The sequence below is a fragment of the Mus pahari genome, chromosome 16 (genome assembly GCF_900095145.1).
Source record: "Mus pahari chromosome 16, PAHARI_EIJ_v1.1, whole genome shotgun sequence".
Classification (NCBI taxonomy): Eukaryota; Metazoa; Chordata; class Mammalia; order Rodentia; family Muridae; genus Mus; species Mus pahari.
Window position 1 is genome coordinate 37433071 of NC_034605.1, and position 24375 is coordinate 37457445.

Sequence of the window (24375 nt, forward strand, 5' to 3'; positions counted from 1 at the left end):
GCATGATGATTTAATTAGGAGGCCAGCAACAAATCTATAACAAGACTTGAGAACAGAAGCTTGCCTGAGGGAAGCTATGTGATGGTCCAAACCAGGCAGTCCTGGCCCCAAAAGTTCCTTGACAGCATCCTTTCCCACATGTCTCATGGTCCTCACCCACTCCTCAGTAGCCAGCAAAGCCGCTTCAGTTAGACTTCCCGAGTTCAGCTCCCGATCCACTAGTACCTAGTAGCTGACTCATCTCTGAGAAAGCAGTCCAGCCCTCTGTGCCATGGTTTGCTCATCTGCAAGCAAGGAGCACCATCCCATCCCTTGGAAGTGCACTGCTGTGAAGAGATGTGTCCATGGGCATACCACATAGAGGATGGAACGTTAAGAATGAGTTATCTTTTGCTATGATCTAAATATCATTTACTGTCACTGAGAAAGGGGGCCTAGGATGGCCCTCTGAAAAGCCAGAACTCAATGCTCGTCAAGTAGACCCGCCATGGCTTGCATCCTTCATTCCAGGGACTTCTGAGCTGTTGGTTGACCAGACTTTTCCTACCTGAGCTCAAGGACTTGGTAGACCACATCTCACCCACCAAGTGGTTGTGGCTCAGCCTTTGTGTCCTGGGCACAGGGAACGATAGTTATGCTATCCTTGTTGGGCCACCATAACTTCATCCAGTAAGAAGACCACTGGGTGCCAAGAGCTCTCATGATTGAGGTGGCTCACAACCTCTCCAGTGGAAATGGGGACCTGCCAGGTACATTCTCGTGCATGGCACACCTGTCTGAAAGCCAGGTTTACATTGTCGCTTTGACTGCAGTCTCCATACTCCATCCTTCTGCTTTAGTGCTCCTATTAAATGTACATTAAGACCTCCCCTCTGTATGCACCCCATCTATGTGTGCCTTAAGAGTCAGGCCTTCTCCATAGTGGTATGTGCCATCAGGTGCTTAATAGATATCTTTGTCATGAGCGAATGAATGGTAATCACATGATTCTCATTACAGTCAAGTCATTCATTCTCTCATCCTCTCTCCCTGTCACCACCCCCCACCCCCTGGCCCCCACTATGCCTTACATTTCTAGGGGATTTTTACAAAGCATGCAGGTCTTGAGGTTAACATGGTAGGTCAAAGCTGTTTTCCAAAGAAACTCTCTAGGTCTCTTGCATTAGAGTCTCTTTCAGAGCTCACTAACAGTGCACGTTCCTTGGGTTTCTTTCAGATCTATAAGGTCAGTATCTTGGCATGTCAGGGAGGATTCAGGAACCTGGCTGTGAAGAACTTCCTGGTGCCATTTACGGGCTCCCAGCTTGAAAGCTCCACTTAGCTTCTGCTGATGCCCTGATTCACAAGAATTCTATGGGTCTGAACCACAGTACAAAAATAGTGAGTGCTTCCATCTCTTCCCTTGACCAACAAATAGGTCACGGCCATAAATAGACAATGGCAGCCCTTTGAAGATCATACTCAAGAAGAGAGGTCACTAACACCACCCATGCCCGAGCCAAGGCTTTAAACCTGGTAGGCAATCAGGGAAAGGAGGCACTGGGTCCCACAAAGCCAACAGAGCTGATAAAGATCAGGTGTGTATCCAACTCGCATCCTGCTTCTGGCTTTGTACGGGCTGTAAGGAACATGATAGCGTGTTCAACTTGATTTCGAAAGAAACCAGCTCCCAGAAAGTGGAGACTTTCTGTTTATTTCCAGTTTATTTTCACTCTTAGGCCGTAGCAGTCACCGTTGCCTTTCCAAACCTTTGTAAACCATATAGGCACAGGAGTATAGACCAAACACTAGCCAGGACTGTTATTCAGGACAATGGCATACCTCAGGCTCCCTGCCAGAGCATCGTACTTACCGGTGGCATCCCTTGGGCTTTCTGACTAGTGTATTGTATTTACCTGGCATCACTCCCTTGATATCACTCTCAGGGCTCACACAGTTCTTCTGAGTAAGGTACAGGATCAACTTCTTTGCTGATTCAAATTGCTGGGTAGCCATTAGCCATCGGAGAGACTCAGGGAAAATCCTTCAAAGACACAAAGGGAACCGGCCGAATGGTTTCCATTCTGTTTTGTTTCAGTCCCGAGTTATCCAGAAATGAGAAGAGATAGGTGGGAGAGGAGGAGGGGTAAGGAGGGAGCTGGCATGGATCTAGACATACTGATGGTGTGGAATATAAGGACCAGCAGCCACAGGACCAGGGTGAAGGGAATTCAGGACTTCACTCTCTCAGGACACATAGGTGGACTCACAACAGCCACACAATTGTCTTCTACAGCAGGTAAACCTGCAAATCACCTTCCATCAGCAGACTGGTGACTGCAGGCACTGTCCTAGCAGTTTCCAGACCATGCTTCTGATGAGGCCATACTACTATTACTCATTTGACAGCTGGGAAATTTGGGCGGAGAATCATCTAAGAGCTCAGGACACTCAGTCATCAGATGGCAGATTGGATGAGTTGACGGCTCACTTCCTTAACCTCAGACACAGCAAAGCAGCAAGCCAAACCATGCGGACAGCTGATGTTGGGGAAGTACTGTCCTTACGAGGATCTCTCGGGCATTACAGAAGGCCACAAGTTCTGGAATACATGCTCTAAACAGGTTTTGAGATGTATGCAAAGTCATAAACAACTGAGCTGTGGCTCATGAGAAGCCCCAGGAGCCTGCCTCAGTTTGGATAATGTGGTGGGAACTTGATGGAATGGCTTAGGATACACGTATGATGTAATAGCGTTTTAAAGTGTGAGAACCCCGACAGAGCTGGGCATAGAGGTTCACTTCTATAATCCCAGTACTCAGAAGGCTGAGACAGGAGAGTTGCTTTGAATGTAAGGCTATTGCTCTACCTAGTGAACTTCAGGCCAGCCTGCAATACAGAGTGAGACCCTGTCTTAAGAATTCAAACCAAACCAAACCCAGCCACAGCTTGGGACCTGAGAAGAACATAGCTCTGAAACTCAGAGATAGGGAATATTTTAACCAAAAATAATAAAAACAAAATAAAGCTGATGAAAGAATTAAGTAAGAGGATCTCTGATTGGGTGACACAGAAGTTGTGTGATCAGTTCCCTGGCAACGGCTCTTCATGGAAGAGTAATCAGGGCTGAATCAGAGGAGTGAATTCTAGGAGAGGATCCATGCTGGTCTAGGCTGTAGGGAGCAGAGAGGGCCAACAGCCACACACTGGGAAAGGTGGCAGAGGGCAGAGGCATTCCAACTACTTCTGGTCAGCACAGGGGCTTCACACACAAGTGCCTCTGATATATTCCACTGTCTGACACAGCAGCCTGGTTGTGTCTAGTAGCAGTTAAGTGGTAAAACAACTTCAGTGCCAGGTAGGGATTTCTGTTTGGCATGTGTCCCTGTGGCCAATGACCTAAACCCTTCTTGCCTGCCCTAGTATTGACATGCTGTTAGGCACCAATACTAGCACAGGGAGGTCTGGAACCTTCAGAATTCTTTCTATATTGTGTGTGTTTATGGTATTCTTCAAAAGCAGAATAAGGGCAGGTGAGATGGCTCAGGAAGGCACTAGCCAAGACTGAGCACCCGAGTGTCCTATCCCCATGACCCGCATGGTGGAAGGAGAGAACCAACTTCTGCTTCTTGTCTTCTGACTTCACATGTTTGCTATGGATCACACACACACACACACACACACACACACACACACACACACAAACACACATATGCATACACACATCTAGAGTATTCGATTTTTAAAATGATTTATTTGGTATTTATGTGTCTGTATTTGCCTGTGTGAGTTTATATGCATCATTTACACGCTGGTGCTCGTGGAGGCCAGAGGGTATCAGAAACCCTGCAACTGGAGCTACAAGCTGTTGTCAGCTACCTAATATGGAAGCTGGAACTGACCGTGTGTCCTCCATAAGAGCAGTAAGTGCTTCTAGCCACCAGTCATCTCTTCAGCTCTGTAACGTTTTAAAAGCAGAATAAACATGTTTTAGAAAGATCCTGCACTAAACAGCGACAGTGCTGTGTGGCCCTAAAGCTTTATATGGACATTTTATGTGGCGCTCTTCCTAAATGATACTGCTGTATCAAGATATAAAATGGTCTCCCTGGTAGGTCTGCTTCCTGTGTCTCTGTCCCTCCCTCCTTTTTTCCTTTCTCTCTGCCTTTTCTTTTCCAAGAAGATCCAACGAAGCAGCCCATGCTTGACCAGAACTCAGGGAAACCCTTCTGCCTCAGCCTCCTGAGAGCTGGGATGACGGGCACACACCACCCACCTACTACTGTTTCTTTACGCTAAATGGGGGTGTGCAGCTTGGGCAACCTCTTCCTGTGCTCACCTCAGCATGTGTATGGCGGAATGTGGTGACTGAGGAGTGGACAGGAGGAACAGGTTCCTAACTCATCTTCCTGCTGTGCAGCCAAGCTAAGCCCAGGCCTGCTTGACCCTTCCCAGATCTGTTGTACATTGCAGTCATTAGCTGTGCAATGGCCCAGTGAAATCGGCAATTAAAAATCAGTACAAAGGAACACTTCTCCACCAGAGTATGAGCATCAGGCCCAGGACAGAAGTGAGAGAATTTGGGGAGAGAGGAAAGTCTTCTTTCTCAGACAGAGAGGAGGCTAGTCATAACAGTCAGTGGAGAGAGAGCCTATGGTAAAGCCAACAATATTTTCCAGATTGAAAAAAAAAAACAAAAACAAAAACAATAAGCACTGGTCTTAATGTAGACCAGGATGAAGAGAGTCATGTACAGCTCAAATGAGTGGCACTTTCTGCCGCTTTCGCAGGTGGGACCCTTCTGGGACTACTAGAATAGAGAATAAATAAGATGAGTCAGTTGAAGCCTACGTAAGCCCTGTCCTGTTCTTTACTGCTGATAATGCCATGCAGCAGGTGTGAAAGCCACTCTTTGAAAAATTAAACTGTATAGCAACTAATTTAATAATCTGTGCTTGGGTTCTCTCTTCTATTTTGATTCGTTTTTTTGAGAGGGGAGTGTGTGCTGGGAGCTTTTCCTAACTTGTCCCCGGTATTCTACGTGAAGCGTGAGTGGTTTGGATGTTTGCAGGTGACTTCTTTACATTTTTATGTCTTGAGTTGATTCAAACAAGCACAGTGACTCTGAAGTGGTCCGTGTGCTTTACAAGTCTCAAGTCTGAGATGAAATACAGTAACGTGAAAGAACATAAAAACAGAATTTGGGGTCATTTGATGAGAAGGTAATAATTAGAGCTTTTCTCACTTTCAGAAATGTGCAATAAAGGAAATTTTGTTATTTCAATTTGTAGTAATAAATATATACAGCTGATTAAAATTTTAAAAAACTGGTACATGGTATAAGGATGATCATTGAGGTTTAAAAGCAGTGAATTGTCTTCTTGTTCAGTGGGAGAATCTAACACCAACCAGCTTCCTATCAGGAAAGCCTTTTTTGTTCATTAATATATCACTATCCAAAACAAGGGATTTCACTATAACGCTTTCATTAACATACATCATACATTAGGTTGTATGCCTCATCCCCCTTCTCACCCCATTCCCCTCACTTCTTTTCCCAAGCAGTTTTTTTCTGTTTGAAATGCCTTACATACTTGTTCCTGAATCTAGATTCTACACAGGAGAGAAAATTCACACTCTTCATCTTTCTGAGTCTGATGATGACTTCCAGTTTTATCCACATTTTTGCAAATGTTATAACTTCATTCTTTTGATGGATAAAACTCCATTGTGTATATACACACAACATATTCTAAGTTCCCCCTTTGATGGGTACCTAGGCCGACTCCATATCTTGCTATTGTGCTACTGTAAGCATGGGTGTGCATGTCTCTGTGTTCATTGACTCAGTCTTTCTAGTGTACACACCCGGGAGAGATAATAGCTATGCATGGGCAGCTTTTTAAGAACTTTCACACTGATTTCAATAGAGGCTTGGGCTGCCTTTTTGAGAGTTCATTAAACACACACTCTGGTGAAAAGCCAGTTGGGCAGTTCTCTGAGTAAAAAGCATGTGTGTCCTGTTTAATTCACTGTACTAGGACATTTACTCATAAATAAAGTACAGAAAGGAAATAAAACTGCCAATGCTTTATTAAATTAGTTGTACCCTTAAGTCTTTCCTTTATTTGTTTTGCGAAGTATTTAATTTTAGGGCGATACCCGTGTACACAAACCCACCTTCCTGCCTGTGATTCAACAGTGACATCATTCACAGAATAAACATGTATGGAGCAGTTGGAGTCATTAGGGCAAAGAGTCACACTTTAGGCTGCAAGAAGTTATTTTGTTGGGAAGGAAAGCATACTAAATACATACTGCACCACTGGCCTATGTCCCAGCCTAGTGTGGAACTTCTACCAAGCAGGCATACAGGCAGGGCACAAAATCGAGCCCAGAGAGGACACAAGGTCAATATAACTTCATGGAGATGACATTTCCATACGTGCATATGAAAATGAGTGTAGAAGGAACTTAGGGCACGTCTGATTCAAAGAGATAACTCTAGCTCTACTTGTTGACTCTCTGGGTATGATCATGTATGGGACAGTTAAAAAAATTCTAGAGGGGCTGGCAGGATAGCTCAGTGGTTAAAAGCACTCTTCCAGAGAAACAGAGTTCAGTGGCTAACAATCATCTGTAACTCCTCTTCCAGGAGATCCAACATCCTCTTCTGGCCTCTATGGGTACTACACACATGCGATATACAGAGATACACTCAGGCAAAATACCCATGCAAGTCAAGACAAATAAAATCTTAAAAAAAAAAAAAATAACCTAGAGAGTCCTCAAAGAAAACAAAGAAACAGCAACAAACTCAAAGGTCTGAAGGGAGCTAAACACAATTGGAAGTTATTCAAAGGTGTCCAGTGTTCTTCACAAACTGAGGTCCCATAATCCCATGGGAAAAGTTTAGTAGAAATACACCAGAAAGTTGCTGTGATGTTAAATGAGTCCGTTATTCATCTGGGTCTCAATTTCCCTGAATCTGTGAAATGAGATCAGTAAACTGCCACAGAAGCTTTGGCAAGCTAGATCCCCCATCTTATCTGCTGAAATTGAGGCTAAAAGTCACCTCTGAAAGGCAAAATTATGCTACATTGTGTATAGCATCCTTATAGTGGTATAGGCTCAGGTCACTTGGTGTACAGCATCCTCATAGTGCTACAGGCTCAGCCACACTGTGCACAGCATCCTCATAGTGCTACAGGGCTCAGGCCACTTGGTGTACAGCATCCTCATAGTGCTACGGGCTCAGCCACACTGTGCACAGCATTCTCAAAGTGCTGCAGGCTCAGGCAGGGCACATGAAGTCTTTGACATTAGCCTTTTTACAGTGGACCAACCCTGCATACATAGGGATTGACATGACCCTAAATGTTCCTCTAGAGGCTCATGTTTTTTTAGCAGATAAAGACCTGAGATTTAGCTCCCAAACATGCATACCAATAATCTGTAACATTATACTGCATGCAGCTGGTGCTCATCCACCCACAAACCCGAGTTAATATTCTCCACTTTCTCACTCTTCCTCCTGTGGAAGTGATTACCAAGCCATAGAAATCAGAAGGTGCGCAGGGCATGAAAGGGGCAAAGCTGTACAGGGAGCTGATTTGACACCATTTGCAAGTGATGTAGAAAATTTGGTGCTCTGAGAGACAAAGTGGTACAGACCTAGAATCTCAGCGCTTGCCAGGCCAGGGCAGGGCGATAGCAAGCTGGAGGCTAGCTCGGATTACAATAGTGAGTTTCTGTCCAGGATGGATAATTTAGCAAGACCTCATCTAAAACTATAACATACGAAGGAGCTGGGATGAGCTCCTCAGTGGTTGAGCGCTCCCTTAGCATGCACACGGTGCTAGGTTTAATTACCAGGGAAGGGGGTGGGGTGGGGTAAGGAGGGAAAGAGGCAGAAGAGATGAATCTGCCACTTCTGCACCTAATTCGAATTTGACTGGCACCTCTGTTTGCAGCTTGCTGGGGGTGGGCCAAAAAGCTGTTCAGAGGGTCCACCTGCTGACCCAAACCTAGGCTCTAATCCTACGCCCATCAGGGTGGCAGACAGTTATCTTGGATACAATATCTACTTGACAAGTGGGAGCCTCCTGCTGGCCCTGATTTGTCCTCACATTTAGCAGATGCCTCATCACCGTTGCAACACCTCTCCCAGCTCCCACAGCAACTTATCCTGATTGGAGTTAGCCAGTTCCAATGCCTGAGGGAGACCAAACTGCCACTTTTTGGGTACTGGTCTCACGGGTCCCCTACACCTCATTCTATCCATCTGTATGGACTCTGACCAGCTGCCTGTGCAGCAGTCATTTAGCATCTGACATCTGTTTCCAGAGCAGCTACCTGACTTGAGCCAGGCACCAACAGCTCAGACTCTAACACACATGCTCACCCTGAGTGCCCTCTGCCTGGCTTTCAGGCTGTAGTGGCTTCCAAGCTGGCCTTCCATAGCCCCAGCTGCTGTGGTAGGGCAGTGAGATGGATTTGTGGAGCATGTCCTTTTCCCGGGGACCGACCGAGGCTCACTACCCTGGTAGGGCTTGCATGACGTCAGAGAGCCATACTTTCCTACTTCTCAGACCTCTCGATACCTCTGCTTGTAAGCAACACGTGGCATTCATGGCATTGTACACAACTCTGTACTCAGAAGCTTAACTGAGGAAGTCTTACCCAAGGCCGCCCGACATCCCGTGTGACCAGCAGGTCCCGAACAGCAGCTGAGACATTTCCAGCTTACTTTCAACTGCTCATTCAACTTTCATGATTGAAATGTGCACGACCGTTTGAACGGCTAGGTCTGTGCTTTTAATTACTTCTTTCATAATTACATAAATATGCATATATATACCCTTTGATCATATTTCCTCCCCATTACACGCTCTTCCCTACTTTCTTCTCTCTCTGTGTGTGTCTGTGTGTGTGCACGTGGGCGTGAGTGCACCAACACGTCCCATTGCATTTAATTAGGGATGCTTCTCTGAGCATAGGTTTGGGGGCAGCTAGTAGACTTGAGTCAGAACAACAGAAGAGGTTACAGCATTGAGGAAGGTTAGCCCCTCCCCACTGGCATACGTGTTCCTTCGTTAGTATTCATGATGCTTCATTATTGTCTAGATAATGTAGGGATAAGAAGGATCTTTTTAATAATTTATTTTCATTTCATCTACATTGGTATTTTGCCTACATGTATGTCTGTGTGGGGAGTGTCAGATCTTGGAGTTACAGACAGCCGTGAGTTGCCACGTGGGTCCTCTGGAAGAGCAGTCAGTGCTCTGAGCCACTGAGCCCCAACATAAGAAGGACTTTTCTTTCTTTCTTTCTTTCTTTCTTTCTTTCTTTCTTTCTTTCTTTCTTTCTTTCTTTCTTTCTAAGAAGAATTTTACAGCCTTTTCTATCCCCCCTCTTCTTTTTTCTTTCTTTCTTTTTCTTTTGAAGCAGGGTTTCCTTGTGTAGCCCTGGCTGTCTTGAATACTCTGGGTAGGTCAGCTTGGCCTTGAACTCACAGAACTCCATCTGCCTCAGCCTCCTGCATGCTGGGATTGAAGGTATGAGCCACTGTGCCCCTGACTCAATTGCAAACTGCTCACTGAAGCTTGGGAAAGGATTGTTGTGTACTTATTCATGTTCCCAGAGACTGTAGCATCTGTGACTCATCTTTTCCCTTTTCCTGTGAGGGACCCTTCCCCCCTGTGAGTAATTGTTAATACAGATGAGTCCCCGTGCGTCCTAAGAACCCTACAACCTTGTTTTATCTGTGATTGAATCTCTTTGTATGATGTGATATTTTAAAATAAAATTGTTTTTGATGGAGGATCGTGTTGTGCTCCTCACACTTGGGAAAGAAAAGCAGACTGATCCACGCACTCACACATCTTTTAAACTCATATTTAAGCAGCAAGCAGCACAGTTAATCCATTTAACAGATTTTCATTGTGCCCCTATTAGGATAGGTAGCAATACCCTTATGACTTGAAGAAATGTCGTTGTCATTGTTAGAGGGCTCATGGAGTCTTCCAGGATGAGAAGCAAGTTCCCTACCAAGTGTATGCTACCTTTGGTGGCCCAGGCACATTCTGGGCCTAGGAGCACTGCAGCATGGGACTGAGCTGAGCTAGCAGCCAAAGGACCTCTGGTAAGCCATGGGGCATCTGTGTGCCTCAGTTTCTCTATCTGCTTGGGAAGCTACCACAGTGACAACTTCAGGGGTCCTTGGGAAGATCAATGTCACTCAGAGATGTGAGTGCTTAGTGTGGCTTCCAAAGAGCAGCCTTCAGCTGTGTAGGGATGCACACATGCTGCCTGAGCTACGCAGGAGGACTGCTTGAGCTCAGGAGTCTGAGGCCAGCTTGGGCAATAGAGCAAGACTCCATTTCAAAAACAGCAAACAAACAACCTGCCCCACAAAACCATAATTTCAACAAATTATAAAAATCGATATGATTGTGCTTAAAATGGTTTTAGTGACATGTACAAATTAAGACCATTAGCTGTCTTTATATATAATGAAATTGTTAGCATTTTTAACTGGGCCTATGTAGCTTGAGGCCATTTATATGTTTTTATGGTATTTCTCTGGAAACATTTAAACACAGGCACTTGTTTCTAAGGCTGTCTGCTCATCACCTCCCTGGGTGCTAGTTCCTTCTGCAGCTGCTGAGCACAGTAGGCGCCACTCCTCCTCCCTCCTTTCCACTGTCACAAGACTCCTATCTCACCTGGAGAACTGGCCTCATCGCTTTCCTTTGTCGGTTCCTGTTATTTCCCATCTAGCTTCCCCTCTCTCAGTGTCATTCCCCAGGCTTCTAATGACTGTGATGATGGCTGCAAAGCTCGATCTCGTCAGGATGAAATTCCAGCTCGACAAGGTGTGGTTAATAATTCACCATCTTCACACATCTGGTACATGTCTCTACACAGGGCACTCATGGTGGGTGAACCCCAGCTGAGGATAGTTTCCAACAGGTACCCAATGAAGAGTCTCGGTAGAGTGCAGGAACGCCCCTATTGCTCCCCTGCGGGGGGGGGGGGGGGTACAGAACCAGGAACAGAAACTTCTGAGAGCAAGACACCTGTAGCTGCTGACGGGGTTGNATGAAATTCCAGCTCGACAAGGTGTGGTTAATAATTCACCATCTTCACACATCTGGTACATGTCTCTACACAGGGCACTCATGGTGGGTGAACCCTAGCTGAGGATAGTTTCCAACAGGCAGCCAATGAAGAGTCCCGGGAGAGGGCAGGAACGCCCCTATGGAGCCGCTCCGGGGGGGGGGGGGGGGTACAGAACCAGGAACAGAAACTTCTGAGAGCAAGACACCTGTAGCTGCTGACGGGGTTGTCAGGGAAGCAAGGCGGGTAACCCAGGGCAGGCAATGGGAACACAGCCAGGACGGGAGTTTCCAGGATGAGTCACATGTGTTTATAGCTCTGCAGTGCAAGTGAGGTGGTTAGACCCGAGCCTGTCTCTGCCTGCAAGCTCTTTTGGAAATACCGCTGATGCTGGATATCTGAGACAACCAAGGTGACGCCCGTGTCAGCAGTGGAAGTGACCTGGCTGTTGGCACTCACCCTTCAGGGACAACATCTGTTTCTCAATATAGAACTTCAGATCCTGTTTTGTGAATGGGGTTGGACTCAGCCAACCGAGGGCGCCTTAGCACATCCTTTATGCCCTGTCCTAAAGGGCACCGGGTCCCTATATCACATGCAAGAGGCCTGCTCTTTTTCTTGGCACAGGACTGCTCCTCTGACCTCAGGACTCACCTGCAGCCCTGGAACACTTCATGTGTGTTTGTGGCATATGCATATATATATGGGTATATGTTCAGATGCACATGCACACAGAGGTCTAAGGTTGACTTTAGGGACATTTTGTGGTTGCTTTCCATTTATATATTCTCTTGTGTGAAGCCAGAGCTTGATGATTCATTTAGTCCATCTAGCCAGCTTGCTTTGGGGATCCTCTCTGTTCCTAACACCCACCTCACCTTCCCACGTTGGGATTACAGGAAGGTCGCCACACCTGCATTTACTTGGGTGGCAGGGAGCCAAACTCTAGGTCCTTACACTAGAGTAGTGCAAGCTTCACCCACTGAACCATCTCCCCAGGTCTCCGGGGAAGCTTTTTGAGTCTCTGTTTTTGTTTTTTTTTTTTCCCCAGGCAAACCTGGATCACTCAGTTGAACACTGCTGCCTCTCCCAGGAGGAAGCTTGCAGCGGATCTTGGAGAAAGCACGTCCCTGGAATGTAAAGGTATACTGAAATCCACATACTCTAGAGTGCTTTGGGATATGACTATTAAGTGTAGTTTTCTTTCCTTGCCTTGATGGTTTGTGAGGGCCGGGCTGTGTCTGCCCTGTTTACCATGACAGCCCTGATACCTGGGAAACACAGGTTGAAGAATAGAGAGCATACACACATGTCTTTCATGGGTTCTTATTGAGTTGGCTCACAGATAGATGTTCACCAGCACAGGAGGGTACACAGCAGATGCGTGAGTGTCTGTATTACCAAACCTGCCATGTCTTCTGGACCTATCATGTGGCATTTTCACTGTGACTGAGATGGCGGCACACACCCAATGGCAGGGATGGCACACATGACCCTGCTTCCCGTGGCTCCTCCAGGAAAACTCCAGCCTTTTCCATTTCCTTTCTGCCACTCCTCAGCAGTAAGTCCCAACCAGGAAAACCCCTACTCTTTGCCCCTCTACTCCCCCCCCCCCAGTCTTCCACACTTGTAGTCTCCTGAGACATCCTCATGTAATACAGACTTTGATACAGTGATGAGAATGCAGGCAAGACTGTGCTATGTATGGGGGGCTCTTACTGAGGAGTTGTTACCAGCTATACTGCTAGTAGGCTGGGGCCAGCTGGGGCCAGCTGCAGCCAGCTGGGGAAGGCACCTTTCCCACCCCTTGCAGCTCTTTCTTAAGGTCCGTTTCACCCTTCTCTTACCTCCCACCTATCTTCCTGCTTCACCTGGCAGAATTCCTCTTATTCTTCTGCCCTCCGATGTTCTAGATCATGACTTTTATTCTACATATTCATTTGTGCATGGTGAGTCTGGAAGGGTTTACATGGATGGGTCAATACGACGCCTTTCTTCTGGATTAGGACTAAGATGAGCTGTCCTTTCCTAATGAACGGCTAAGCAAATGACTATAGAAGATTTTCCACTTGGCACCAAGACGGGGTGCGTGGAGGCTGCGGGTACCTTTACTCACCGTTGACTGCGCCCACTCACAGGTACAGTCTCTTCTGTACCTGCTTCATGACAAAGTGCTTAAGTGCCTCTGTGCAGCACCCTGGGGTGCCCACCCACAGCCAGCTCACCCTTGTTCTCTCTGCATTCCCCATCCCTTGCCTTCTGAAGCACTTCCTTCGTCTCCAGCCCGCAGAGAAATGTCAGCTGGTTCCGCCTCACCCAAAGGTGACAGTGAGCTGTAAGCATCCCCAAGGAGCTCACTTTGGCTTTGGTTCTCAGATTCACTAGGGGTGGGGGTGGGGCAGAAATTCTCCCCCACAGCCCATGTCACAGACCTTCCCATCACCAAAGGGCACCTGGACTCAGGAAAGTCTTGGCCAAATCCCTACCCAGTCACACTACTGATGCTGGCCTGTACTGGTGGCCTGGTCCTGCTCTTGTATAGAAGGGCTGGCTGTGTGCTAAGCCTGCCTTACATCACACAACCCAAAGCACAGTGGCTGCCTCTACCCAGAAGGGCAAAAGGACAGATCTTCTCAAAGTATAGGCGTGCTCAGTGGTTTTATGTCAACTAGACACAAGCTAAAGTCTTCCGAGGAGAGGGTACCTCAGTTAAGAAACTAATTCCAAAAGATTGGGCTGTAGGCAAGCCTGCCTGTAAGCAGCACTCCTCTGTGGCCTCTGCATGGGCTTCCTGCCCCTATGTTCCTGCTGTGTTCGAGTTCCTGTCCAGACCTCCTTCAGTGATGAACAGTGATAATGTAAACCAAATGAACCCTTTCTTCCCCAACTTGCTTTGGCTGTGGTGTTTCATCGCAGCAATAGAAACCCTAACTAGGAAAGACACTGTTGCCAGGATAGTAGAGTATTACGGTGACAGACCTCACAATGTTGTTGGGAGGACCGCAGAAGCACTTTGGAGCTTGGGGCCACAAAAGCCATTGAGTGTTTAACGTTTGGTGACTGTTCTGTAGGAGCCTGGAAGATAAGAATGTCAAGAACAGTACAGATAGATGATGGAGGCCCGGCTTGTGACAACTCAGAGGAAAACCAAGATTTTCCTGGGCAATTTGTATGAAGAGTCTTTGGTGACTAGTCAGCTGGAGCTCAAGAATCAGTTACGATTAACAAGAGACCAGCATCACTGAGGGGAAGTCTTTTGGGAAATGTTCCTTTGGGGCTGGCACACAGAAGCTGTGTTCCAGAGAGGGCCAAGGTTGTAGCTCATGCTGTCAGCTGAACTTAATATAAGAGCTACCCAGACAGTACTGGTTTTAAAGACTGAAGGGATCAAGAAAATCAGCTGAGGATAGAAACTATGGGAGGCCAGTGGAGATGGTGCAGCCTCAGCAGCAGTTGAAACCTCAGGATTGAAGGGATCAAGAAGAAGTTGAGGCTTAGTAACATGAAGAGAGCCCAGGAAGGGTTATGGGTAAAAGTGCAGCCCAGTTGCCACAGACACCCCAGCATTGTTGGAGATGCCAGAACCAAGAACAGGAGCAGCAGTAGAATGGAGACTGCTCAAGCCTAGAAGACAAGCTGTGTGTGCTGCAGAGGGCAGAGCCAGAAAAGTGACCCAAGCCCCTTGGAAGCACCCAGATGGTGAGTGGATGGCAGACATTGGACATTGAGTTATTTACACAGTTGGAATTCAGTTTTGCTTTGCTTTGATTGTGCTGGGCCTTGATTCTTTCCTCTTGAAGTAAGAAAATATTAAGCTTATTTTTGATTTTCATCTCTCACAATTGAGAGACTAGATTTTTTTTCTATTAAGAGACTTTTAAAAGTGTTTGAATTTGTAAGATTGTGGGGCTTTTTAAGTTTTAAAATGTTTTATTTATTTATTTTTAAAGATTTATTATATGTAAGTACACTGTAGCTGTCTTCAAATACTCCAGAAGAGGGTGTCAGATCTCATTATGGGTGGTTGTGAGGCACCATGTGAACTCAGGACCTTCGGAAGAACAATCAGTGCTCTTAACCACTGAGCTATCTCTCCAGCCCTGTAAAACGCTCTATATTGCAATGTTTGTGGCTTTACAGTGATGAGTTTGTGTGTCAAGCCGACAAGGGGTCAATTGTACTGGATAGTTTTATGACCACTTGACACAACTAAAGTCATCTGAGAGGAAGAAGCCCCAGTTGAAAAAAATGCCTGCATAAGATTGGGTTGTAGGCAAATGCCTGTAGGACATTTTCTTAATTAGTAATTGATGGGGGAAGATCCAGCCCATTGTGGGTGGTGCCATCCCTTGGCTGATAGTTCTGGTTTTATAAGAAACCATGCTGAGCAAGCCATGAAGAGCAAGCCAGTAAGCAGCAGCCCTTCATGGCCACTGCATCAATCAGTTCCTACCTCCAGGTTCCTGCCCCGTTTGAGTTCCTGCTGTCACCGCTTTTGATGATGAACTGTTATATGGAACTGTGAGATAAATAAACACTTTCCTCTCCAAGTTGTTCACGGTGTTTCATCACAGGAATAGTAACCCTAAGACAAGCCTCTTCCTGGTTTGCTTAGGGGGCTGGGATCTATGGGCTACATTTCATCTGTGCCTGCCTTCTGTATTTCCAGAGAATAACAACTTGTTTTTGTGCAGGTATCATATCTAGAATAATAGTAGCAGTCTGGGGTAGGAACGCAAATAATACCTAATTTTTCTTCCAGATTATTCTGTGTTCTGTGGTTTCTCAGATGCAAACTCCCAAGTCTACAGTTTTTGGCCCCCATAACACCTTCCCCCAGGAATGTATGAATTTTGTCTGTGAGCTCATCCTTGTCAATAATTTTCTTCCATGTGAGCTTTGTGTGCCTCCTTGGGAGGCTTTGTTAACTTTAGAAGGTCCACATCTTAGCCTTGGCAAGTGGCGAAAATGTGTGCATGCATGCGTATGCACATGCACAGTACAGACTTCAAAGCTTTGGGTTTTCTTTTTTTTTTTTTTTTTCCTTAGAGAATCTTTTTCTGTCTACAGTTCAGGGAGTTGGCTAGCTGTGGGTGGAGACCCTGTGGTGAGCAAAGATTTTCTCGTCTTTGATTCTTGGCTTTATTCACGCGGAGCTCAGTTCTAATTGTATACCAAGCCCGTATTTAGTCCTTTCTCTGTTGCTAAAACAAAACGTCTATGCCAGGGCAGCATGCATACAAAGGCCACAGTTTGTAAGACCGAAAGTCCAAGACTGGCCTTGGTTAGACATCTGGTGAGGACCTCAGGTGGGTGGAAGCATAAGATCGAATGTGTGTGGCAGAGATCACGTGACGAGATCGAGTGACGAGCGAGACGTCAGAGGGATTTAGGGGTAGGTCACTTGCTCTGTGAGATCAGTGTCAATCCCTTCTATGGACACACCCCTAATCAGTAAACCACGAGACCCCCCCCCCCAACCTCTGAAATGTCCCACTGCCTACCAACACCACCACTACACTGAAAGCCAAGCTCCTGGCATAAGAATGGGTGTGGAAAAAAAAATCCACATCCAAACCACAGGGGTTACAGTTTGAATCTGAAGCACTGCCACAAACTCACGGTTTAAACATTCTAGCCCCAATTGGTGGCGCTAATTTTAGGAGGTTCTGGAAATCTGGGAGGAGGTAGGTAGGTTTTTCAGGGTAAGTCCTTGAAGGTTTATCTACGCTCACTTCCTGTCTACCACCTTGATGAGAAGAGCCCTTCCATGCCTTTAGCGTCATAGCACGATGACCACCAAAGACTACCACGAACACCATGACTTTTAGCTTGAGGATCGGCATTGGGCAGTGGTTTGCTTAGCTTCTGAGTCTGTGCCTTAGAGAGTTAGCAGCCACCAAGCCTCCTGCTGAGCACCCTGAATGCAGGCAGTAAAATACTTCCTTGTTAAGGGAAATGTGTCACTCTCTGTACTTGGCCACCAACAGCTGGTTGTGCTGGCCGGAGCTACCATTCACTTCCAGTCACTGGAGCTTATCAAAGAACAGAGCCAACAGGAGGAGATGGCAGGACGGTGGTAATGAGAGAGGCGACGATAAAAGGGCACAGTCTTCAAAGCCACTGATTCTTGTGGAGCCTTTAAAGGCTGGTAGGGAAAGGAGGAACTCATGTCTCCCGAAAATTATTGCTGCGCCCACACACAGGTTTCTATTAAGGGTACTACAGTCATAGTAGTAGTGGTTAATACTTGTGGGATCTTAAGACCTAACACACGCCAAATAGCATTAGTATATGGCATATATTTGATATAAATATCAATTAAATATTATCAATATTTAATAATCAATAAAATATAATTATGCTAATCATAACCACTAGCATATGTGATGCTAGGTGATAGGCATCAATTAAGGTATTTGTCTGTATTAATTCTCCCAACCTAATTCTTTGTTGTTGTTGTTGTTTTTGGTTTCTCGGTGTAGTCCTGGCTGTCCTGGAACTCACTCTGTAGACCAGACTGGCCTTGAACTCAGAAATCCACCTGCCTCTGCCTCCCAAGTGCTGGGATTAAAGGCGTGCGCCACCACGCCCGCCTTTTTTTTTTTTTTTTTATGGATTTATTTATTATATGTAAGTACACTGTAGCTGTCTTCAGACACTCCAGGAGAGGGAGTCAGATCTCATTAGGGATGGTTGTGAGCCACCATGTGGTTGCTGGGATTTGAACTCAGGACCTTCGGAAGAGCAGTCGGGTGCTCTTACCGGCTGAGCCATCTCACCAGCCCCAACCTAATTCTTTACTGTTATGACTTTAGGGCGCTGATGGACTTGAGGTCCAGAGGTTAAACAACCTGCCAAAGGTTACATGTCTGTTCAGTGGAGGGGCTCTAGGCTCTGTCTTCAACTCTCCCTCTAGATTGTTCTTGCATACATCCTTTTGGACACATCATTTCAGTCTTAAAACAACCCCTGAGGTAGAATGATTGCGACCCACTTTTCATAGAGCCGACAAAGCAGAGAATTAGAGAGGTCTGGGACAAGTTGCTGGGGCTGGCCTAGCCAGAGCTAAGGCATGGGGCATGGTAGACAGACAGACAGACAGACAGGGGTCTTTCTCTATGTACACAGTTACTGAGTAAAATGAATCACTTCAAAACTACAGTGCTGAGCTGCACTTGGATGAGAGGGTACCAACGGAGCAGTCACCGAGGCCACATGACGTTCCCCAACCTGAAAACTGTCTAAGGCAACTGCCTAGAGTTCGGGTACCTGACCGTGGGCTAGAATGGAGCTCTTGAATGTCTTTGTTGTTTTTGAGTCACTGACCAAGAATCTGACAGAAACAGCTCGAGGGAGGAAGAGTTTGCTTGGCCCATCGGAGAGGTTCGGTCCGTCACTGTAGGAAGACAAGTCCAAGCAGCTCAGTTCAAGGTGGCGTGGGGATCATGGGAGACTCCGTTGGTTTGTTGGTTTGTTTGTTTTGAAAGGATTTGATAAGTATTCTCAGCTGTGTGGGCCATACCATTGCTAACACAGTAAGTATAGGCAATGCATTTGTGAATATATGAGAATGGCTGTCTTCCAACAAATCTTTATTTGAAAAACACAGAGGATGAGCCGGATTTGGGCAATGAACTGAAATTTGTTCGCCTCTAACTAGAGAAGATAGGGAGTTTTTTTATAATCTCTCATTCAGCATCTCCATCTACATGTCCCATCCTAACACAAGACCTTCCCAACAACTTGCACATCCATTTATAGGTATTCATCTCAAGGTAAGAAGCAGGTTAGTGTCATGTCGTGGATAGCCATTGGGGTTGGGGAGCGGCACAGAGGGCCTCATTCTACAATATGAACAATGTAAACAGTTAACACGCACGCAGACACACACACATACACTCACACACACACACACACACACACACACACACTCAGGGGGAGGGGCACAAAGAGACAGAGTCACAGAGACACAGAGACAGAGAATGTGTGTATCTGTGAGTGAATGTGTTGAGAAAGACTTATTGGAGGTGAGACCTTGTCAGGAAAAACATGGTAGCACAGTGGAGGTCAGGACCTGAAGGGCCTGCAGCCAGGTGCACGTGTGGTGTGGTACATAACGAAGAATACTCACGACCAGTAGAGCAGCATGAGCAGGAAGGGACAGATGATGAGGGCCTGCAACACCTGCCAGTCCCGGCACAGCGCAGCCAGCCCCGGCATGAGGAACTGGCCCGCCATGGCCACGAAGCTCGCCACCATGGTAATTATGAACCGTTTTCCTGGAGGGCATAGCTCTATTCCTAGAAAACAGAAATAATAAGGCAGATTGAGTGCCGCTTGCTTGCCTGATGCCTGAGGAGCCCTAAGATGTCACTGGATACAGGGGGGGGGGAACTGAGGCCTGATGGGGAAGAGAGGAGGAGGTCATTGCTCAAGATCACAGAACAAGCTGGTGAGAAGGATGGTGCATTTAGAAATGCTTAGCTCAGGAGCTAAGATGTGCTGCAGCTCCTGCTGGAGATGGAGTTTGCATCTCTCCTTATCCTCTTTCCTTTGCTCTCTGGCATCAGAGCTTGCTTTCCAACAGGTCCCCTTGCTGCCATGGTTTCACCTTTCCTTCCAACCTCGGTTGTGCACTGGGGCCCTTTGGGCCTCTGCAAGGTCTCTCTACTCACTCCTTGCCCCACAGCCATCCTTTGCTTCTTGTCCTACACCTTGTCCTTGTACTCAGTGAAGACTTCAAGTTCATCTCCACCGTGAAAACAAAACAGAGTGAGCACACAGCACAAAACAAAAGCAAAGCCACTTGGGGCACACTATAACCTAGCAGGAATCCCGCTGCCCCATACCGAATCCTGCTGACCAAGACCCACCAATGGTCCCTCCTGTTTACAAGAGCCTGTTCTCTTTAATAAATAAGGTAAGTCCCCAAACTTTTGAACTGCCTGTAGTACTCATGGGGCAATCAATATGGACCCTAATACATGAATTCCTATAATCCTTCATACTAGAAAAACGTTGTTGGGCTCTACACACACACACACACACACACACACACACACCTATAGACCATGCAAATTTATTTGCTGCTCTTTTTCTACATTGTATAATAGTCATCCCCCCCCCCCAAGGTGGTGGGGAAAGGGGACACTTAAAAGGATTAAAAGAGAACAAGAAGGAAGGCCCCTTAGGAAAAAATACTCTTCCTGTCTTCATGTCTAGAGACTGTGTTGAAGCTTGACCCCGTGGCTTGGTTACAACAAACAGCCTATCTGCCGGCTGTCCAGAGACCATGGCAGGGCAGGAGGTCAAAAGCAGTGGACAGATGAAATGGAGAGTGGATAAATCACATTTGGCAGCAAGGATCTCAATAGTCCTAAGGAACACAGGGCACTGTGCCAGCCAGCACCTACAACAGCTCCTTGCAGAAGAAATATAATCCTGTCAGCAATTTCTGCTCTTTCTCGGCTACAAATAGTCATTATCATAGTTGCTGGTGAACAGAGGAGGAACCTGGTCTTACTGGATAGAGCTTATAAAGAACATTTTTGACATTTAACTAGGAAAAGCAGAGGATGGCAGGGCCCTCCTGGGCCATTTGCTGTGATGCTGTCTCTCTCTGTGTCACATCACAAGCTCGCTTGAGCGATATTTCTTAGCACAGTGGGGTGTGACATTTCTGCTCTTCAATGTAATAAAGAAAAGTCTTTCTGAACAGGACTAACAGCTGCAATTTCTCCTTTCTCTCATCAAGCACAAGTAGACTTGTTATGGAAACCAGGAACCCACGTTGACCAGAGCAGGCTCAGCATTAGAGGCCTGCTACAGACAGATGGAGGGTAAGGAGACAGCACAGCTGTGCCCCTTTAAAAAAGCCAGAGGAATGATGTCGGAGAAGCCGGATGCCTTTGTGAGTGTGCTAGTGCAACAGGCTGTGCATTGCTTGTTGCTTTTCTCTTCACTACTGTAATTTAGTGTCACAGTTATTTGACAGTATCTACAACTACAGCAGTGCCCCATTGTCTGTGATTTTATTTCCCACACTTCAGTTTCTTCCATAAACGAAAACCTATATGTTTTAAAAATATCTAGTTATGGAGGTGGTTCTCAACCTTCCTAATGCTGTGACCCTTTAATACAGTTTCTCACGTTATGATGACCTCCAGTCACAAAAGTATTTTCTTTGCTACTTCATCACTGTAGTTTTGCTACTGTTATGAATTGTAACTATCTGTGTTTTTTGACGGTCTTAGGTGACCCTTGTGAAAGGGTCAATCAACCTCTAAAGGGGTCACGACTCATAATTTGAGATCTGATCTATAATTATTGTGCATGTGTGTGCAAGCACACAGTGTGGTGTAGGCGTCACGCAACACTATACTTGTAGACGTCAGAGGACAACTCTGGAGTCTGGCCTCTCCCTCCCTCCACCTTTCCACGGGTGTCTAGGATTAGGTTGCTAGGCTTGTACTGTAAGTAGTCTCACCCACTGAGCAAACTCATTCTGTGCAATCCGTTCATTTTAACGGATACATAGTTCTGAGGAGCAGGATGGAGCCAGGGGGGTGAGTCAGCTCTCTGCCTAACACACCCATGCTGTGTAAGACACCCGTTAGCTAGTCTCTCAGTGATGCCCAGTTTTCAGATTGACTGCCATGCCATCATAGGCCTCAGGGGTGTGTGTGTGTGTGTGTGTGTGTGTGTGTGTGTGTGTGTGATTTCTGTGCACAACATATCCATGGTATATAAGTTAGCTGCTTGCTAGTCATTAAGTGATGTCTCAGCTTTCAGGTTGACCTCAATGCCACTGAACTCCATGGAGGTGAATCACCCCTGTCTGACATAGCCACACTGTATCCCGGCTGCTTAACATTCATCAGCATCTCAGTTTCAGGGTAACCCACATGCCACTCCACTCCACGAGAGCGGTTCACTCCTCCTTCCCACGTGTCCACTCTTCATAAGCCCTAGCAGTGGTCACTCAGTGACATTTCACTCGTCCGAAGGATGCTGTGGTACCACATGGCTTATGCTCAGATGATCCTTATTTTAAACATCATAATGGCCAAAACCCTTAGGAACAGTGATGCTAGAAACTCAGCTATGCATACTAGATGCAGTGAAGGGCTTCTTTTAAGGGTTCAGGTTAAAACCACAGAGGAGAAAAAGACACACAGAGGCCGCTGAGGCCGACAGGAAGAAAGCAGCACAGTGCCTGCCGCACGTAAGGAAGGCCTTGGGACTATCATTCAATTCATTCGGCACAGCTCTCTCCTAGTCCCACACACTAATCTATAGTTCTGAGCTGTCACTCAGGAACAATGAGGGAACCCCCCAGATCAGGATCAACATTTGAAGATGGGTGAGGACAGTGGCCCCCTGATCGGCAGGTGGCTACAATCTCCTCTGACTGCAAACGAGTTGCTATAGCCACTGTATTTATCAGTGTGACTCCCAGAACAGCAACTGCTAAACACTCATGCCTTTTCTTCTGGAGGTCCTCTTCTGTAAGTGGTTGTATGTTTCACTTCTTGTGCCCCAAGTGGGATCCACAGACTTGCAATGTCTGCATCACAAGTGATTGGGCCAGGCCGGTCATGCCTACCTTTGATCCTTAGGCCTAACTCTCTCTATTTATCGCCTCTCCTTGTGGGCATGTGGGCCTCTTTCAGGGTGTGGAGGACCTACTATCTTCTGACCTCTCCTCCCTGCTTGTGGAAAATTAGCACAGACTTGATGTGACTCCAGGTTGATGCACAGTGTGCCAGCGAGCATCTGCTATTCTCGCTTCCTTGCTGGGGAGACAGGAAGACACTACGGGCCGTCAGTAGGGCACAGGTGTGATCATTTGCTGATAACTACCTTTTTGTGCCTTAACTCACCAGAAACTCTTTGCAAACTGCCGGAATCTAACTGTGCTAGGAGGGTATCTATTTAAAAAAATGTGAAGAAAACAAAAAGTAATTACCAAGGAGCCACATGCACTTTAGGCTTACTACCATCAATGGCATGTTTTGTTTTTTTTTTTTTTTTTTTTTTTGGGAAGGTGAGAAATCAGGCTTTTTGGAAGAGCACAGAAAATATCTGTCACCACTTCCAAGCAGTAGCCATACACATCATTACTACAAATGACACAGCCCAGCCCTTACCAGTCACTCTGGTCTCATGGTCTATATTGTTCACCTGATCCAGTGATTTTTTTTTTTTTTCAGAGTAGGTCTGAAGTTTGTTCTATAAGACAAGAGGAGAGGAATAACCCTGCTTTTTGTTCCTCTGCATCTTTTATTTCTGGAAGGTCAGAACCAAGGTGTTGGGGAATAGCTCAGTGGTTCAGCACTTGCCTAGAGTAGGACCCAGCATTCCCAGAATCACAAGAAGCAAAACAAAATACAAGACAACAAGGAATACAAACTGGTACATCTAAGAAGATCACATCAAAAATCTCATTATTAAAATGACCTTTCTTCTCAGGCTGTAATGGAGCTGGTTGCAAGCAACCCTTAGAAACTGGCTGTGAGCCGGGCGTGGTGGCGCACGCCTTTAATCCCAGCACTCGGGAGGCAGAGGTAGGCGGATTTCTGAGTTCGAGGCCATCCTGGTCTACAGAGTGAGTTCCAGGACAGCCAGGGCTACACAGAGAAACCCTGTCTCGAAAAACAAAAAACAAAACAAAACAACAACAAAAAAGAAACTGGCTGTGATGGTTAACCCTCACTGTAAACCTGAGCACTTCCAGAAGCATTTCATTAAGGAGGAAAGACACATCCTGAGTGTAGCTGACACCACTTCCTGAGCTGGGGTCTCAGAGTGAGCAGAAAGAAGGGCAGAGCCCTTTGAGGCCAGGGTTCATGTGGTCAGCAGCTTCACACTACAGGCCTCACAGCCAGAGACACTCTTGTCAACATGGCTTCCCTCCAACCGTGAGCGCCACGGAGCCCTTCCTTAGGTGGCTTCTGTCAGAGCCTTGAGAAAAGTAACCAATACACGAGTAATGCTTTGCCGATAGGCAGAGAAATCACTGAACGTTTTGAGAGTTGAACATCCTGTAAGATAAAGCGGAGGCCTTTGGTCAATAAATAATGGGAACTGTGGCCAGGATGGTTTGAGTCTAGGCTGTGGGGACAGCTCTGTAGGGATTATGGCCTTGTTCAGAGGCTGCAACTCAAGAATTTTTTTTTTTTTTTTTACAAACTGGCACACATTTCTTGGAAGAAAAGTAAGTTGTGTTGCCAGAGCTGTCACTTCTGGGGATAATGGGAGAAGGGGAGAGAG

The 24375-nt window shown here is 46.4% G+C and overlaps 1 protein-coding gene across 2 annotated transcripts in view; it reads right to left on the reverse strand.

Annotated features, from left to right (window-relative positions):
- The window catches only part of Slc22a23 (solute carrier family 22 member 23), a 149769-nt gene that overhangs the window by 23612 nt on the left and 101782 nt on the right, over positions 1-24375 (reverse strand). For both annotated transcript variants that reach the window (XM_021215455.2, XM_029547525.1), the window contains exons 4-5: positions 19235-19403; positions 1896-2023 (exon numbers count right to left, since the gene is read on the reverse strand). In XM_021215455.2, the coding sequence (XP_021071114.1) occupies positions 1896-2023; positions 19235-19403 (297 nt within the window). The remainder of the gene's footprint in view (positions 1-1895; positions 2024-19234; positions 19404-24375) is intronic.